This window comes from Perca fluviatilis, chromosome 14 (genome assembly GCF_010015445.1).
Source record: "Perca fluviatilis chromosome 14, GENO_Pfluv_1.0, whole genome shotgun sequence".
Classification (NCBI taxonomy): Eukaryota; Metazoa; Chordata; class Actinopteri; order Perciformes; family Percidae; genus Perca; species Perca fluviatilis.
In genome coordinates, this window is record NC_053125.1 from 25,864,010 (window position 1) to 25,884,009 (window position 20,000).

Consider the following 20,000-nt stretch of genomic DNA (forward strand, 5'->3'; position numbering starts at 1 on the left):
AGCCAACAAAAGACAAAGAAAACAACCTAATTACTTGCACTGAGACAAAAAATGTGTTGGCCCACCTATCTACAGCCAGGGTAGACCGTGATAAGACCTATTTCAACAAACGGTGGCGCATTCCTTTAAGTAGTAATTTTACTTTATGTAAAGTCTATAATGTGTGTGCACTAAAGGTCAGTGTAACGCTTATCAGTTCAATTTTCTAAGCACAAACAGACATTTGGAAAAACAAATGGGTTCCAATATCCAATTTTTCATTTTTTTTCCACCTTGACAAATTTAAAAATTGGATCTTTAAACAGTTTTTCCAATTTTCTGTTTTTTATTCAGAGGATCAGAAATTGAGAAAATTACAAAATTGCGTCTGGGCTCCAATTATTCATAATACTCCCATGGTATTCTCTCCGTCTTTTTGCCCCCCACTCGAAACCATCAGTTGCAAGCACCTCTGACCCCAAAGTCTATCAGTTTGTGTGGTTTTTTTTTTTTTGGACCATATGCAGTTAATAATGACCTGCATATTCTGTAAAGTAAAGGAAGAGAATACCACGGCAGTATTATGAATAATTGGAGCTCAGACGAAATTTTGTAAATTTCTCAATTTCTGATCCTCTGAATAAAAACAGAAAATTGGAAAAACTGTTTAAAGATCCAATTTTATTATTTGTCAAGGTGGAAAAAAATTTAAAATTGGATATTGGAGCCCATTTTTCTGTTTTTCCAAATGTCTGTTTGTGCTTAGAAGACAAGACCTGACAGATTTTAAAAAAAAAATACAAGTTAAAACCGGTTTTGTGTGGCAGGGCACCTTTAAAGTAAAACTAAACTCCACACCTCCAGTTTGTGACACAACGCCTTCTGTCTCCGAGCCACAGGCCGGCGGCAGATAAACCCCCCGGTGACATCACTGTGACATCACAAGGGTTGTTTTCTCCGACTTTTTGGAGAAAAAAGACAGCTCGCTTCCCACAAAGTCTTTCATCAAAAAGGTCAGGACCCTCTCTGTGTTTATCACTCTCGGTCCTCGAGATAATTATCCCAAAACATTTAGACGACGTCTCTCTCTGTCTCTGTCTCTGTCTCACGCCCCTCTGACCCCTGTGACATCATCGTCGTGATGTCACGCCGCCATATCATCAACACTCGGACCGCGGAGCGCAGCCACGTTTGTTTTCAGTATTGTATTCAATACTAAAAATACCATTCAAGGTAAAGGTATTTACCTTGAAGCAGTTCTTGAACTTCTTGGAGACAAAGTAGAGGATTATGGGGTTGATGCAGGAGTTGATGGTTGCCATGTTGATGCTGAAGTAGTCGAGCACCAACAGGAAACTGCCGATAGAAGAAAATAAAAGAACACGTAGCGTTAAAAGCTACACCCGAAAAGGGAAGATGGAGAGGATGACACCGATCAGAGGACAACAGGTCCTCCCGCTGAAAAACTACTCCCGTAGGTCGTTTGTTCAAGCAGCAATTTAGGGCTGCAACTAACGATTATTTTCATAGTCGATTAATCTGTTGATAATTTTCTCGATTAACTGTTTGGTCTATAAAATGCTAGAAAATGGTGAAAAATGTGGATCAGTGTTTCCCAAAAGCCCAAAATGACGTCCTCAAATGTCTCGTTTTGTCCACAACTCAAAGATCTTCAGTTTACTGTCCCAGAGGAGAGAAGACACTAGAACTATATTCACATTTAACAAAGCTGACATCAAAGAATTTTTACTTTTGTCTTAAAAGAATTACTCAAACCGACTAATCGATTATCAGAATAGTTGGCGATTAATTTAAAAGTTGACAACTAATCGATTAATTGGTTAATCGTTGCAGCTCTACAGAAATTACACCTCATGTTTACGTTTTATAGTCGTAATGACAGGAGTAAAGCAGGAAGTAAGGTGAGGAGGCATTAGAGCGGCAAGTTCGCTTCACAACTCAAACCTCCCATGGCGCCATTTTGATGCTACAAAGCCATCACCTCCCATTAGCATCGTCTGGTCACCCTAATAACAGGACCTCTCCTAAGTGGAATACAGCCATCAGTAATGGTTTTGAATACACCTGGGCTTTTCCTACTATGACATGTCAACATGTCTACCGTGAAAAAGGTCTATTGCATTGTAAATTTATATATATATATATATATATATATATATATATATATATATATATATATATATATATATAATTGTAAAGTAATAGGCAATAAAATGATTTTTATGCATCAAGAAAACTTCTCATTGGAATCTTTCCTCGTACTTAATACCCTTCTCATCTCCGTGCGTGTCGTAACTCTGTCTGACGCACCCACCGCTAGCCTAGCTTAGCACAGATCCTGAAGATAACCGGCTCCATCTAGCCTAGCTTAGCACAGATCCTGGAGGTAACCGCCTAGCTTAGCACAGATCCTGGAGGTAACCGGCTCCATCTAGCCTAGCTTAGCACAGATCCTGGAGATAACCGGCTCCATCTAGCCTAGCTTAGCACAGACCCTGGAGGTAACCGGCTCCATCTAGCCTAGCTTAGCACAGACCCTGGAGGTAACCGGCTCCATCTAGCCTAGCTTAGCACAGACCCTGGAGGTAACCGGCTCCATCTAGCCTAGCTTAGCACAGACCCTGGAGATAACCGGCTCCATCTAGCCTAGCTTAGCACAGATCCTGGAGATAACCGGCTCCATCTAGCCTAGCTTAGCACAGACCCTGGAGGTAACCGTAAACATACTGGGAACTATATTCTCAGGAGGCGAAGCACTACTACTGCTGCTACTTGGGCGGAGTGATTAGCACAACACCTGAAAAGCCCCGTTGTTACTCTCTGCTCCTCACCACGGGGCTTCTCAGGTGCAGCGAGCGAATCACTCCGTAGCAGCAGTAGCAGTGCTTCGCCCTCCTGAGAATATAGTTCCCAGTTTGTATACGGTTAGAAGATGGCTGTGTCTCATGTGACCTTGTTATTTGTACACGCTGTGACTGTACAATATTCGTCCGAATCCTGGATTCAGTACATCCCTAGTTTAAAATCACGGACTACAAAGGCTTAAACACAGCAAGAGATACTCATGTAGCCTGAGAGGGTAGGAATAAACAACCAGTACCATCGTATGGTTTTGGAGAAGTTGTTGCTAAACTATACTGTACAGATGGTTTTAAAGCTGCAACCAGAGAAAAAAGATGACGACATTTAAACTACAACCACAGACAGGAAGAGATGTGAATGTGTGTGTGTGTTTCTCCACCTACTTTAACAGTTGGCAGCGGTTTGCATCATGGGATTTGTAGGCGGTCCACTTCAGCAGGCGACTCAGATGGAGTGGGAACCAGCACAGAGCAAAGATCAGCACCAGGCAGAACACGGCTTTAGCTACTTCCCTACGCTGTGGAGAGGAAATACCAGCTGAAAACACCTTGGTACCTCTGGTGAGTGTGTGTGTGTGTGTGTGTGTGTGTGTGTGTGTGTGTGTGTGTGTGTGTGTGTGTGTGTGTGTGTGTGTGTGTGTGCATATTTTAGACAATATTACATGAATACACACATCAAATGTGGTAGATATTTAGTATAAAGAATGGAACAGTCTGTCTGTGTGTGTGTGTGTGTGTGTCTTTGTGTGCATGCGCGCATGTCTGTGTGTGTGTATGTGTGTTTGTGTGTTTGTCTGTGCGTGTGCGCATGTGTGTGTGTCGTGTGCATGCACGTGTGTGTGTGTGTGTGCGTGTGTGTGTGTGTGCGCGCGCATGCGTGTGTGCATGCATATTATAGAAAATATTACATGAATACACACATATCAAATGTGGTAAATATGTAGTATACAGAATGGAACTGTATGTGTGTGTGTGTGTGTGTCTTTGTGTGCATGCGCGCATGTCTGTGTGTGTGCGCGCATGTGTGTGTGTGTCTTTGTGTGTTTGTCTGTGTGTGCACGCATGTGTGTTTTTGTGTGCATGCGCACATGTCTGTGTGTGTGTGTGTGTTTTTGTCTGTGTGTGTGTGCGTGTGTGTCTGTCTGTCTGTCTGTCTGTCTGTCTGTCTGTGTGTGTGTGTGTGTGTGTGTGTGTGTGCGTGCATGCGTGCGTGCGTGCGTGTACCTGTTTAAGGTGTTCACTCAGTGCGATCCTCAGACTTCCTTTCTGGTGTCGGAGCATCTCGCAGGTCATCAGGCCGTAGAAAACGGCCGAACACACCAGAGGAACGCAGAAGTAGAAGCCAAACAGCAACCAGTCCTTCGCATCCCGGTAGAACTGGAAGTCAGTTACATTTACATTACATTACATTACATTGCTTTACATAAAACATACAAGATGACACATATTAAAATGATTTGGGGGAAACAGGCCAGTTGACCCAGGTTAAGATTGTGAGTGCCGGCGGCAGGGCGGACTGTGTTTTAGTCCAGTCAGGACCTGCAGATGTAAACAGGAAATGATGTAATCTAAACCATCTGAGATAGAGAGACCTCGCCCTGAAACACAACAACAACACAGAGAACATGGAAACGGACCAAAGAGTCCATTCCTTCTCCCCCACGGAGACAGATGAGCCTTTACCCCGGGACCTGTTCGGTTATATTACTCACAGACCTCTTGTAGGGATACATCGTTTAAAATCCGCTTGATGTAGAACTTTCTGAACTGGAAATTCAAGTTCAGATCGTAAACAATAAACTGTTGAATTCAACATTAACCGTGTTTCTGAGGTAAAACATTTCTCAGGGTGAAAGAAAGAAAGAAAGAAGGAAGGAAGGAAGGAAGAAAGAGAGGATATATTACATCATTTTGACGTCACGATGGCGCGCGCCACCTTGGATGCGGATGAATATGTTTTCATGCTAATCGAATGCGTCTCTAGCTTTAAACAAGCTACCGCAAAACCGGTGGTTAGCTGCCAATGCTAGCTTTCGGGGCACATGGTAAATCACTATTTCTACACCACTAACAAGGCTCAAAATAGCACCACACTTCAACGCCATCTTAGAAAACAGTCATGAGCAGTCGCATCACGAATGCTGTGTTTGAGCTATGTTACCGGTTACTGGTTGCACGGCGTTCGTGGTTCGAAGATGGCGCCCGAATGTAAACACGAACGCTACTGTCTCTAATAAACTGTCTGTACACTTACAAAGTTCTCAATGCTTCGCATTACATGTAGGGACCCTCATTATGCTACCGTGGAAGTGTGGTGCTATTTTGAGCCTTGTTGGTGGTGTAGAAATAGCGATTTACCCTCTGCCCCGAAAGCTAGCGTTAGCAGCTAACCACCGGTTTTGCGCCGGAATTGTCCTTTAACCCAGTTTAAGTTTACAAGAGAGACTTGCCCTCAAACTCGTCCATGCTTTCTGTTTCTGCTTTGTCGTGCGCTGCTGAAAACAAAATACGTCACATTGTGGCGCGACAGGTCGGGAACAGCGACTGTAAAGAGGCCTCGAGAGTACCTTGAATTTGTACCTACTGTACTTGAGTAAATGTACTTAGTTACATTCCTCCGCTGCTGTGTAGTTGTTTTTGAGAGTGAAGGGAAGGTTTACTACGGAGCCCCAGACATGATATCCGAAAAAATAAATAAAAACATTGTGGCCACGAAATGCTTATTTGTGGCCTCGAAATACTAATTTGTGGCCACGAATACTAACTTGTGGCCTCGAAAGGCTAATTTGCGGCCACAAAATGCAAATTTTTGGCCACGAAATACTAATTTGTGGCCTCGAAATGTTAATTTGTGGCCACAATATATACATTTTTGGCCATGAAATACAAATTGGTGGCCTCGCAATGCTAATTAGTGGTCACAAAATATTAATTTGTAGCCTCAAAATGATAATTTGTGGCCACTATTAATTTGTGGTCACAAAATACAAATGTGTGGTCACAAAATGCTAATTTGTGGCTACAATATACTAATTTTATACTAAATATAATTTTTTTTTGGATGTCATCTCTGGGGCTCCGTAGTTTACAGAAGCTATAAAAAACTCACCGTCATGAAGGGCGTCTTGGGCTGCAGCATGCAGGTCGTCATGGTAACGTTCCTGTAGTCGAAGGTGACCATGTTGAAGCCGATGGCCTCGGGCACAGCCAGCGCCAGGGACAGCAGCCAGATCGCCACGATCTCCACCGCCGTTACCGTGGGAACGCCTGTTACCTGCACCCGGGACCAGGACGCCACCGCACGATACCTGGGTAAGGCAAAAAAAACACATCAAAAACATCGCCAAAGGTGATGAAAACTTCTTTAAAAAACTAAAAACAAAGTGACAAAAAACATCAGAAAAAGCGACAAAAATCTTGTTTAAAAAATGTACAAAAACATATTAAAAAAAAAAAAAACACCAAAAAGGGACAAAGAAAATAGGAAAGAATTTGAATAAAATTGACAAAAACGTTGAGAAAAGGGTAGACAAAGAACAAGAAAATGTTAAAATTTTGACCCAGAAAAAGAAAAAGTTGCACGGGAAGAAACCGATATTTCTCAAAAAAAGTGTCTGTTTTTGGAGTCTGAATTACAGCACTGTATCTGCAACGAGCAAACGAGCGCTTTTTCAGAATCCTTCTTACAAAAAATAATATGTGACATTTCCTAAAGGCAAGGCAAGGCAGCTTTATTTATATAGCACATTTTCAGCAACAGGGCAATTCAAAGTGCTTCATATAAAACATTAAAGAGCAGTTAAAAAACGATGAAAAACAGGCAGGACCATTTTTCTTTACCATCTCATCCACCACGGGCCCCGGCAGGAACATGTGACTTTCCACTCTCGTTACCCATAAACGAGAGTGGAAGTACTTCTCTTTACCTACAATATAGCTGTCGCTATGAGGCTTAGTTCTTATTTTTATTTTTTTTCAGACAAACTTTGCAAAATCCTAAACAGTTCCAATTTTTTTCCTTTAGATTTTATCATAAAATCTGTGTCTATGTCACACCCACCTTGGAGAAATTCTCAGAAATATGTCCGTTATTTGTTCAAAAATGCCACTAGATAAAAGACGAGAATTAAAATTGGCAGTGCAGTTGGTACTACACCAAGATTTCTGGCTTTGTCTGTTGTTTTTAACATTGTCGTTTTAAGCTGAGCGTTGACTTTTAATCGTTCCTCTTTTGCTCCGAAAACAACCACCTCAGTTTTTTCTTTAAAAATGAAAACAGCAGTTAAAAACGATTAAAAAAAATATATATACATTTAAAAACACGGATATACTGTTTTTAATGACATACTAACACACAAAGTAGTAACATGTAGGATACGGAATGAAGTAGCTTCTGAAAACAACCAATACCGGTGTGAGCAAAGGGGTAAAAACATAGTTTGTGAGACTCTCCTCCCCCGAAAAAATCCCCCATAGGTCGTTTGTTCAAGCAGCAATTTTTTTTTTAAACTTTTTTAAACAAATGTAAACACTTTGGAAATGTTTTAAAGTTGAAATTCAGATCTGAGCATCACAGTCGAATACTTTGCGTGTGTCTGTGTGTCTGTGTGTGTGTCTGTGTGTGTGTGTGTGTGTGTGTGTGTGTGTGTGTGTGTGTGTGTGTGTGTGGGTGTGTGTGTCTGTGTGTGTACTGTGTGTGTTTGTGTGTGTGTGTGTGTGTGTGTGTCTGTGTGGTGTGTGTGTGTGTGTGTGTGTGTTTTGTGTGTCTGTCTGTGTGTGTCTGTGTGTGTTGTGTGTGTGTGTGTGTTGTTTTGTTGGTTGTGTCTGTCTGTGTGTGTGTGGTTTGGTGTGTTGTCTGTCTGTGTTGTGTGTGTGTGTGTGTGTGTGTGGTGTGTGTGTGTGTGTGTGTGTGTGTGTGTGTGTGTGTGTGTGTGTGTTTGTCTGTGTGTGCGTGTGTGCTTGTGTGTGTGTGTGTGTGTCTGTCTGTGTGTGTGTGTGTGTGTGTGTCGTGTGTGTGTGTCTGTGTGTGTGTGTGTGTGTGTGTGTGTGTGTGTGTGTGTGTGTGTGTGTGTGTGTGTGTGTCTGTCTGTGTGTGTGTGTGTGTGGTGTTTGTGTCTGTCTGTGTGTGTGTGTGTGTGTCTGTCAGTGTGTGTGTCTGTCTGTGTGTGTGTGTGTGTGTGTGTGTGTGTGTGTGTGTGTGTGTGTGTGTGTGTGTGTGTGGTGTGTCTGTCTGTGTGTGTGTGTGTGTGTCTGTGTGTGTGTGTGTGTGTGTCTGTCTGTGTGTGTGTGTGTGTGTGTCTGTCAGTGTGTGTGTCTGTCTGTGTGTGTGTGTGTGTTTGTCTGTGTGTGTGTGTGTGTGTGTGTGTGTGTGTGTGTGTGTGTCTGTCTGTCTGTGTGTGTGTGTGTGTGTGTGTGTGTGTGTGTGTGTGTGTGTGTGTGTGTGTGTGTGTGTGTGTGTGTGTGTGTGTGTGTGTGTGTGTGTGTGTGTGTCTGTCTGTGTGTGTGTGTGTGTGTGTGTGTGTGTGTGTGTGTGTGTGTGTGTGTGTGTGTGTGTGTGTGTGTGTGTGTGTGTGTGTGTGTGTGTGTGTGTGTGTGTGTGTGTGTGTCTGTCTGTGTGTGTGTGTGTGTGTGTGTGTGTGTGTGTCTGTCTGTGTGTGTGTGTGTGTGTGTGTGTGTGTGTGTGTGTGTGTGTGTGTGTTTGTGTGTGTGTGTGTGTGTGTGTGTGTTTGTTACCTGTCCACACTCAGAGCACACAGGTTGAGGACGGTGATGCCGACTGAAGCTTTCTGCAGGAAGGGAAACAGCTTACAGAGGAATAGTCCGAACACACTGTCGGCAAACGGCCACTGCCCTGCCAGGAGCTACACACACACACACACACACACACACAGACACACACACATGATTAATCCATGAAATAATCCCATAGTGTCCACAGTCAAGTCGCGATCAATCGCAAATTGATGGCACAGTTTTTAGCTGTTCTAAATGTATACTTTAAAAGGGACATTTTTGATTTGTAACGCTCTGATTAACAATTCACATCGACAGTATACACGCAAATGACTTTAGGGCTCCTGCACACCGGCTGCGTGGCGTGAGCGTGTCCGTTTTTATTTCAGCTCCCATGTTAACAGGTTACAGCTTGCACACTGCCTGCCTGACTCGCGCGGCTTGCGCCGACAACGTGTGCCTGCTAGAAATAGGACCGACGCCTGTTTTTCACGCGACATGCAAGCGTGTTGGAAGCGTTTCCAGTCAAAATATGTCATTTTGACACAAATACATATTAATAAATGACATTTAGATGTTTGAAGGTCTCGAGGTTTTGACATAAATGCAGATATATAAATGTAATTTAAAAAAATAATAATAAATAATTACAGATTTTCAAATATTGCACCTGTCAATACAGAACCAAATATTTTGGAGCCTATTTAGCCGTCAATACTGCCGACGATGTCTTTGCTGTAATCACATCAGAATATATTTATGTTTAACCCTCAGGAACCTAAGGCCATTTTTACAATTACTTTTCCGTCTGGTTTTATTTTCTAAAAAAGCTTGTAAAACATCAACCCTGTTGTCCACAGTCAATCAATGTATATCATTTTTTTCAGGAAAAACTGGGCTATTAGCATATTTGTGCTGTAGTGAGGTCAATTGAATGTAAAAAAAAAAAAAGGTTGTATGACCTTAACATGAAGTATACTGCTGCTTGAGTGCATTTTATCAATGGAAAACATCCATGTATCCAGAGAAGGCTAGCAGCAGCCAGTCCTTCCAGAAAAATGCAGAGTTTTTTTGTGATTGCTGCGGGCAAAAATCCTTGATTATGCGGCATGTTTTCTTAAACAATGCGATGGAATATGCGGGATATTTATGTAATTTTATGCGATGAAATTGCGGGGAACTTGCAAAAACTGGCCTTAGTCTTGAGGAGAGAACCATCTGTAAGGGCTTTGAAACTCAACTCCCCATTCAACAGACCCTTTCTGCTCGAGGAGCTTTGTTTCTGCTGCGTCACTTCCTGATTTCCCAAAACTACGGAGCGAGCCGAGGCCCAATTGACTGAACACATACATGACACGACATGCTGTACATAAGTAGGCGTGACCGTAGTAAAGCCTCGGTACCTTGTAGACGTTGATCGGCAGGTCAATGGCGATGTAGATCAGGTCTCCCAGGGCCAGGCTGGCTATCAGCGCGTTGGGTCCGTTCCTCATGCTTTTGTTTTGGCAGATAATCCTCAGCAGCGTGGCGTTTCCAACGATCCCCACGGCGAAGATAACGCAGGACAGCACCGTGTTGATGTACTTGAAGGCGTTTTTTATCGACGTGGCGTGCAGGCAGCGCGGCGGCGACACCGGGCGCACACGGACCACCGCCACTGAGGAGTTGGAGGAAGACGAGTCAGGCTTCCTGTCGGGTTTGTGCTTCGGCTTGCTGACTTCTTTTGATCGTCCTTTCTCCAGGGCGGACGGGGGCCGCTTGATCGCGGCGGTCTCTTGCGCCCGATGTGGCTCTCCGTGGTCCGAGGTCTGGACGCGATCCACCAGAGGCGTGCCCGCGCCGTGGAAGTCAGGCGGCTCCGATGGCATCAGATCTGAGAAGTTGCCGCTGCGGCAACCAACCGGGTCGACAAATGCCAAACACCAGACGGCCAGCAGCGCGGTGAACATGGAGGGAACTCTGGAGCCCGCTTTGGGTCCAAAGCCCTTTTCTGAATCCACTTGTCTGACTCCAAAGAACATCTGGACTCTTGAGAACAACTACGAAAACACAACGCAAATCTAGAGACCAACTTGTCGGACCTGCAGTATTTCCAGAACTCGTAGGCGAACTTTTCCGCGCCTTCTAGACCCGCTCTTACGTTCAGGATCCCGTTCCAAAACCACCTCAGATCTCAGAACCGCCTCTAAAAAAACCTCCGCTGCTGCAAGTCCAAGAGGCTCTAGAAGTTCTCAACGTTGGACTGGACCTGAATTTGACCGCAGCTCTTGAATTTGGTTATTTCGAGGCTCTGGAAAGGCAAAATAAAAACCAAAACAGGGTTATTGATTAAAGACTAAACTTTGCAACTTTGCCGAATGGTAAATATTTAAACTATTTACTGAGGTGTTTCTTAACCCTTGCGTTGTCCTCCGTCTGTTTTGCCACTTTATAAAGTAGTAAAGGACAATTCTGAATCACGAACGATGTGCTTGAGCTATGTTACTGATTCGACTGCTGGTGACTGTTTTCCAAGGTGGCACCCGCATGTAAACATGAACGCTACTGTCTTGATAATCTAACTTTTTAATAAACTGTCTGTACACTTACAAAGTTCCCAATGCTTCGGTTTGCATGTAGGGATCCTCATTATGCTACCGTTTAAATGTGGTGCTATTTTGACCCTTTTTAGTGGTGTAGAAATAGCGATTTACCATCTGCCCCGAAAGCTAGCGTTAGCAGCTAACCACCGGTTTGCGGTAGCTTGTTTAAAGCTACAGACACGTTATAAGCTAATTAGCGGTTTGCGCTAAAACTGGTCGTATTCGATTAGCATGAAAACCGATCCCAGAGACTCGGTACACGTGTTATTAACCCCTAGGTTCATTTTGCGCCGGAATTGTCCTTTAAGTATAGATCATCTCCTGATTGTGTTCTTGATCTTGTTAGCTAACTTCATTCCAACTTATTAACTCTAGTTTTACACTTCTTTTTGGAATTCATGGTCAATAATTAGTAAATAATTAAAAGGTAAAGATCTGATCCTTCCTTTTACCTGCAAAGAGCGTCGTATGGAACCGTCCATGTTAATTTTGGGCGATTTGGTTGAAAGAAAACCAAATTTCTGATACAAAAACTTTGAAAACAGGTCAAATTTGACCCGAGGTAAACACCTTGTGTTGTCCTCTCGTCGACCGTGCACCTTTTTGTTTTTCTGGGTCAAAATGTTAACTTTTTTTTCAGCGTTTTGGTCATCTTTTTTAATTCTTTTGTTGCTTCTCCCCCCCCCCACCCACCGATGTTTTTTTCAGATGTTTTTGTCACTTTTTCCATTGTTTTTGTCACTTTTCTGATGTTTTTGTCAATTTTTCCGATGTTTTTGTGACTTTTCTGATGTTTTTGGCACTTTTCCGTTGTTTTTGGCACTTTTCTGATGTTTTTGTCAATTTTTTCGTTGTTTTTGTCACATTTCTGATGTTTTTGTCAATTTTTCCGTTGTTTTTGTCATTTTTTTCGATGTTTTTGTCACTTTTTCCGATGTTTTTGTAAAAAAATGTCTGCGCCTTTTGACGTTTTTGAAGCTTTTTTCAACATTCTTTCATAAAAACATTTTTTTGAATGCTATAAAATTGAATAAAACATACAAATTTAAAGAAAGTAGTGGGCTGATCATTTATTTTCCTTGTGAAGTTCGTTGTGTGGTACAATCCACATTATTTTTCTGAAAATTTGGTTGAAAGAAACACACTTTTCTAATAAAGACATTTTTTTTTTAAAACACCTGAGATGGTTCGTCACGACTCAGACTGCTGCGTTTTCACAGAAAACAAGATCTGAGAACCAGGGGCGGATCTAGAAAAATATTCATGGGATGGCGAGAGGGGGGCAGGAATTTTTGAGGGGTGGCAACATATGGCAGACGTATATATACTGAATTTAATCACAGTTTGATGATAAATAGTATGTACACACTACAAAAGGGCACAAGCTGCCATTTACAAACTCATACAGACAAACTTAATCTCATGCAATCAATGTCCTGCATTTGAGGTGACCATACAATGTGATCTCACTTAATAGGAGATAGAAGTATGATAGAAGTATATTAGTAATAAGTGACCATACAATGTGACCTCACTTAATAGGAGATATAGAAGTATGATAGAAGTATATTAGTAATAAGTGACCATACAATGTGATCTCACTTAATAGGAGATAGAAGTATGATAGAAGTATATTAGTAATAAGTGACCATACACTGTGACCTCACTTAATAGGAGATATAGAAGTATGATAGAAGTATATTAGTAATAAGTGACCATACAATGTGATCTCACTTAATAGGAGATATAGAAGTATGATAGAAGTATATTAGTAATAAGTGACCATACACTGTGACCTCACTTAATAGGAGATATAGAAGTATGATAGAAGTATATTAGTAATAAGTGACCATACAATGTGATCTCACTTAATAGGAGATAGAAGTATGATAGAAGTATATTAGTAATAAGTGACCATACACTGTGACCTCACTTAATAGGAGATATAGAAGTATGATAGAAGTATATTAGTAATAAGTGACCATACAATGTGATCTCACTTAATAGGAGATATAGAAGTATGATAGAAGTATGATAGAAGTATATTAGTAATAAGTGACCATACAATGTGACCTCACTTAATAGGAGATATAGAAGTATGATAGAAGTATGATAGAAGTATATTAGTAATAAGTGACCATACAATGTGATCTCACTTAATAGGAGATATAGAAGTATGATAGAAGTATGATAGAAGTATATTAGTAATAAGTGACCATACACTGTGACCTCACTTAATAGGAGATATAGAAGTATGATAGAAGTATATTAGTAATAAGTGACCATACAATGTGACCTCACTTAATAGGAGATATAGAAGTATGATAGAAGTATGATAGAAGTATGATAGAAGTAAGGGGCTTTATTACAGTACAGGCATTAAGGTAAGACACAGGTGATGAGTGGCAGATGTGTGAGAGGCGAACCAAACAGTTTTTGACTGACTGCAGTCGGACTTTGGAGATTCGCGCTCGTAAATGGTCAAATTGTCCATAACTTTTAATTCGTTGCTGCCAACTGTGGTGGCAGCATGGGTGGCGAGGCTTTCTTTTAGGGTGGCATTTGCCTCCCTATGCCACCCCCGGTAGATCCGCCCCTGCTCAGAACTTAACTTTAGTCTTTCTAAACTCTGGATGCCGATCGTGAAATCTAACAGAAATGGACGGAGCCTCTGTCCGTCTGTCCTTCGAGTTTCTCAACAACCGTTCATCCAATCGACTTCACGCTCGGCAGGCGTATCGCAGAGGACCGGAGGAAGCGCAGTGTGAAGCGTGTGAAGAGTTTTTTTGTGCGTGCATCGTTTTAGTCCGGTGCAACACCGGCAGCGCCGGCGCTAGTTAGCTTAGCGTAGTGAATGGAATCCTATGTTGCCGGTTAGCATGTTGTGAGTAAAAGTGAGCCAACAAAAAGACAAAGAAAACAACCTAATTACTTGCACTGAGACAAAAAAAATGCGTTGGCCCACCTATCTACAGCCAGGGGAGACCGTGATAAGAACTAGTTCAACAAACGGTGGCGTATCCCTTTAAAACTCCATCCAGCTGTGTGCTGTCTTCCCGTCTACCATGAACTTGTTTTCCTTCTGTGAACAAAATTGACAATCTACCTTTTTTTTTAGCACCTTTCGGACATTTGTGGCAATTTTTTTTAACGTTTTTGTCCCTCTTTTTAACATTTTTGCTATTTATGGTCAATAAACCTACTTTAAAATGACTTTTTACCAAAAATAATTGTTATAAAATAGCTGATATTATGAATTATTTTGGCTAATAGTTAAGATCAGAGGATGTTGAGTGAATCACAGACTGGTTCAATGGAAGTAATGGTTAATTTGACCTGCGATGATCGTTGTATGGAACCCACAACAACGATACATGCATGCATCCAAGTTCATTTTGGTCAATTTGGTTGTTAAGAAACCCATATTTCTGATATAAAAAACTTTGAAAACAGGTCATATTTGACCCGAGGACAACACAAGAGTTAAAATGCACAAAACAAAACGCAATATTTCATGTAAAATTAAAGCTACAAACTTATTTTATTTATAGAAAATTCCTTTTATTTTTACAATAAATGATTTCCCAATTTTTCAACACCTCAGCTGCTGGAATATTTAACAGTATGTGTTAATGTTATACATAATGGCTCTTATTGAGGACAAAGTTGGACTCTCAACAAAAATTTTTAACTTTCATCTGGCTTTCTGTAGCGAGAGAACAAAGTGGCTCACCTTGTTTGGGTTTTTTTTCCGTCTTCTTCTGTGGATTTTTGTTGAATTAAATCCTTCCAAAAGTCTTCGCTGAGTGTTAACGAGAGGAGAAGAAGAAGCTCTGCTCAGTCGAGTCAAAACTGAGGAAGGAGGAACTGATGGAGCTCAGTTTTTACTCTCTCTCTCTCTGTATCTCTCTCTCTCTCTCTCTCTCTGTATCTCTCTCTCTCTCTCTCTCTCTCTCTCTCCCTCTCTCTCTGTCTCTCTCCTCTCTCTCTCTCTCTCTCTCTCTCTCTCCCTCTCTCTCTGCTCTCTGGCTCTCTCTGCTCTCTCTCTCCCTCTCTCTCCCTCTCCCTCTCTCTCTCTCTCTCCCTCTCTCTCTCTCTCTCTCTCTCTCTCTCTCTCTCTCTCTCTCTCTCTCTCTCTCTCTCTCTGTCTCTCTCTCTCTCTCTCTCTCTCTCTGTCTCTCTCTCTCTCTCTCTCTCTCTCTCTCTCTCTCTCTCTCTCTCTGTCTCTCTCTCTCTCTCTCTCTCTCTCTCTCTCTCTCTCTCTCTCTCTCTCTCTCTCTCTCTCTCTCTCTCTCTCTCTCTCTCTCTCTCTCTCTCTCTCTCTCTCTCTCTCTCTCTCTCTCTCTCTCTCTCTCTCTCTCTCTCTCTCTCTCTCTCTCTCTCTCTCTCTCTCTCTCTCTCTCTCTCTCTCTCTCCCTCTCTCTCTGTCTCTCTCTCTGATAACTCTCCTCCCCCTCGTCTTCTCCTCTTTCGGTCGGTTACAGTGGAACATCTCATAAACAATCTGACATGAAGTGTCTCAATATTTACTATCTCACACACACACACACACACACACACACACACACACACACACACACACCCGACTGTGATTGAAGCCAGTTTTTAACATGTTTTCCCCCCATTAAAGAGTTAGTTTGTATAAAACAACTTGGTGGAAATTGAGGCAGTAAAACTTATTACTGCATTCAAACGACAAATTAGACTTTATTGGAGCGTTTGAACACAAGCGATAGCAGACTGCAGACTCACTTTATTACACCACCGAGCCCTGCTCTCTCGCACAGTTTACCGAAAGCATTTTACTTCAATCTCTCTGATTCAAACATATTTAAAATGGGGGGGCGCACTGCAACTATATGGATAGCTGTTATACACAAATTAAAACAAAGCCGAATGTGCTGCTTCTCCTGTGTTTAGTGCTGGAGCTTCCTCAGGAGCCGCAGTGACGTCTGAGAGCTGAAGGTAAAACCATTTCAGGTGACTACCTCATGAAGCTCGTTGAGAGAACACCAAGGGTTTGCAGAGTTATCAAAAAAAGCAAAGGGTGGCTACTTTGAGGAATCTAAATCTAACAAACAAGCAACGCAAACAAGCAACGCGAACAGGCAACGCAAACAGGCAACGCAAACAAGCAACGCAAACAAGCAACGCGAACAGGCAACGCAAACAAGCAACGCAAACAGGCAACGCAAACAAGCAACGCAAACAGGCAACGCAAACACGCAACGCTAACAGGCAACGCAAACAAGCAACGCGAACAGGCAACGCGAACAGGCAACGCAAACAGGCAACGCGAACAAGCAACGCGAACAGGCAACGCAAACAAGCAACGCGAACAGGCAACGCAAACAAGCAACGCAAACAAGCAACACGAACAGGCAACGCAAACAAGCAGCGCAAACAAGCAACGCAAACAAGCAACGCGAACAGGCAACGCAAACAAGCAACGCAAACAAGCAACGCAAACAAGCAACGCAAACAGGCAACGCAAACAAGCAACGCGAACAAAAAACAAAGCCGAATGTGCTGCTCCTCCTGTGTTTAGTGCTGGAGCTTCCTCAGGAGCCGCAGTGACGTCTGAGAGCTTTAAACATCTCTCAGTGACATGCAGTGATGGCACGTAACTCAAGTACACATTCAAGGTACTTGTACTTTACTCGAGTATTTCCATGTTCTGCTACTTTCTACTTGTACTCCTCCACATCTCAGAGGTAAATGTTGTACTTTTTACTCCGATATACAGTACAGGCCAAAAGTTTGGACACACCTTCTCATTCAATGCGTTTCCTTTTTATTTTCATGACTATTTACATTGTAGATTCTCACTGAAGGCATCAAAACTATGAATGAACACATATGGAATTATGTACTTAACAAAAAAGTGTGAAATAACTGAAAACATGTCTTTATATTTTAGTCTCTTCAAAGTAGCCACCCTTTGCTTTTTTTATTAATAAGGGAAAAACTTCCACTAATTAACCCTGACAAAGCACACCTGTGAAGGTAAAACCATTTCAGGTGACTACCTCATGAAGCTCGTTGAGAGAACACCAAGGGTTTGCAGAGTTATCAAAAAAAAGCAAAGGGTGGCTACTTTGAAGAATCTAAAATATAAGACATGTTTTCAGTTATTTCACACTTTTCACACGCGTCACGTTGGGTCTGGCTGCTCCCGAATTTCTATTTTTACCCAGATAGTTCACCGCGAAACGTGTTTCTCTTAAAATTAAAAACCACTGTCTAACTGTACCCCCTGGATAAATATCCAACACAGTCTCACACCCAACTCGTAAAATAAGGACGTTCGGTCAGGAGCCTTTCTCGTTCTTATTTGACGTTAAAAGTCTCCTTTGGCGTCTCATGTAAACGTGCTTGGTCGCCACTATTGCCGTCCCTTTTTCGTCCCTTTTGACGCGCTTGGTCAACGGGGAAAGGACGCCCAACCACCCTCCTTATGCAACAATTTCCCCTTACATACCACTCGCTAAGTCTCATCCAACTGCGGCTCTCCCCAGTACGTTACAGAAGTACGCCGAAGGGTGCCTTTTTTCGTCGCATCAGACGCTGAAGGACACTGACCAAACGTACTTATTTTACGAATTCGGAATGAGAACGGGTTGAAATATTGTCTAATTTTGGGAAAGAATTTAAAAGCTATTTGACAAAGAAAGCAAACAGCAGGGGTAGCGTTATGCATTTGAAGGTTATAGACTGTCAAACTGACTCAAGAACGAAATAACGAAGTGAAAAAAGTAAAGAGAGCGCGGCTCGTTTGGCTGGTCAATTCCCATGATGCAAGGCGGTAAATAGAGTTGTGTTAAAATGTGCCGATAAGTCTGCGGTTTGTTCGAAATACAACAAACAGGTCGCCTGGTAATGGTCATTGTCGTGCTGGTTTACCATGGTAACCGTGAGTTTAAGTGGCCGTTACGTTTGATAAGAAGAGCTGGATTATCACAACGAGAGATCATAATGCAGTAATGAGCTTCTTTCAGCTAATAATCTGCATGCGTCACTCGGCAAGGGCCCCTGTTTTCATCAAGAGACGCAAGATCGGTGGCGTTCGAGGGGCCCCTAATTGGCACGGGGCCCTGGGGCGAAGCACCCACGCTATCTCCACTACTTGGTGTTTCTGAGAACATTTTACAAGCATGTGATTGCTTTGAACAAAGCACCTTAAACTAGGCACTTTAAATTTATGTATGGATTTTATTGTACATTGGCATTTTAATATTTAGCATCTTAATATTGAGGTTTTATGTGGCTTTGTTTTGTCTGTTTTTATGTTGTGTCCTCTGATGTGTTGACTTTGCACTTTGAGCTACTTGCACATTTTTTTCCAATGTGGGTTACACTGCAAATGGCTAATAAAGTGAATCTGAATCTGATTCTGAATCTGAATCTGAATCTGAATCTGATTCTGAATCTGAATCTTAGGCGAGAAATAGGCCGTGCGGTTGCTGAATCTGTCTTCATTTCAGATCGACAAAAGGTCAGTTTTAAAAATATTTTTTTGTTTAACTTCTACTGGATAGTCGCGTTGCGTTCAACACATTCCTACCGGTTCCTACGCAACCGGTAGGAACCGGACCGGATTATAAGGGCCGTTACAGAGTCAACGCGAGCAACGCAAACAAGCAACGCGAACAGGCAACGCAAACAAGCAACGCAAACAGGCAACGCAAACAGGCAACGCAAACAGGCAACGCAAACAGGCAACACAAACAAGCAACGCAAACAAGCAACGCAAACAAGCAACGCGAACAGGCAACGCGAACAGGCAACGCAAACAGGCAACGCGAACAAGCAACGCGAACAGGCAACGCGAACAGGCAACGCAAACAAGCAACGCAAACAAGCAACGCAAAACAGGCAACGGCAAACGAAACGCCGAACAGCGAACGAACAGGCAACGCAAACAAGCAACGCAAACAAGCAAGCAAACAAGCCACGCAAAACAGCAGCGAACAGGCAACGCAAAACGGAACAGCGAACAAACCAGCGAACAGGCAACGCAACAGGCAACGGCAAACGGGCAAACAAACAGCGAACAGGCAACGCGAACAGGCAACGCAAACAGGCAACGCAAACAAGCAACGCGAACAGGCAACGCGAACAGGCAGCGAACGTACGGAACGAAGCAACGCAAACAAGCAACGCCAAAACAGGCAACGCAAACAGGCAACGCCAAGCAAACCGCAAAACAACAACGCGTAACAAGCAACGCACGACCGCGAACAGCAGACGACAAACAAGCAACAAACAGGCACGAACGAGCGTAAGACGCGGCCGGAACAGGCAACACAAACAAGCAACGCGAACAGGCAACGCAAACAGGCAACGCAAACAGGCAACGCAAACAGGCAACGCGAGCGACGCGAACAGGCAACGCAGACAAACGAACAGGCAACGTAAAAAGCAACAAACAAAAGCAACGCGAACAGCCCAGCGCAAACAGGCAACGCGCAACCATACGAACAGGCAACGCAAACAGTTCGGCGTTCAACAACCCTTTTTCTTCCATGACTAAGACGGACGATGGCGACGACTGGCGCCAATGTCCAAAAACGCTGACTAAGACTAAATTAACGTGCATTGTTGTTGACGAAAAAAGACGAGACTAAAATGTTTTGCATAAAATAAAAACTAAGATAAAATCTCTCTTCATTTTCGTCTACAATCGTCTCTACTTTTTCATCATGAGATAGAATATTCAGCTGTTACCGAGACCCGTTGCTAACGTTAGCCTACCGTTAGCTAGTTAACACTACACCTGGCAGCAGGTAACGTTAGCCCACCGTTAGCTAGCAGTTGGAGTAGC

General features: G+C 42.7%; 1 protein-coding gene across 2 annotated transcripts in view; it reads right to left on the bottom strand.

Moving 5' to 3' along the window:
• LOC120573365 (endothelin receptor type B-like) overlaps window positions 1–15,041 on the bottom strand; it is a 17,055-nt gene extending 2,014 nt beyond the window's left edge. For both annotated transcript variants that reach the window (XM_039823067.1, XM_039823066.1), the window contains exons 1-7: window positions 14,910–15,041; window positions 9,998–10,884; window positions 8,595–8,722; window positions 5,971–6,169; window positions 4,086–4,238; window positions 3,246–3,379; window positions 1,227–1,335 (exon numbers count right to left, since the gene is read on the bottom strand). In XM_039823067.1, coding sequence (XP_039679001.1) covers window positions 1,227–1,335; window positions 3,246–3,379; window positions 4,086–4,238; window positions 5,971–6,169; window positions 8,595–8,722; window positions 9,998–10,615 — 1,341 coding nt within the window. In that variant the 5' untranslated portion in view covers window positions 10,616–10,884; window positions 14,910–15,041. The remainder of the gene's footprint in view (window positions 1–1,226; window positions 1,336–3,245; window positions 3,380–4,085; window positions 4,239–5,970; window positions 6,170–8,594; window positions 8,723–9,997; window positions 10,885–14,909) is intronic.
• Window positions 15,042–20,000: the final 4,959 nt, after the last annotated feature.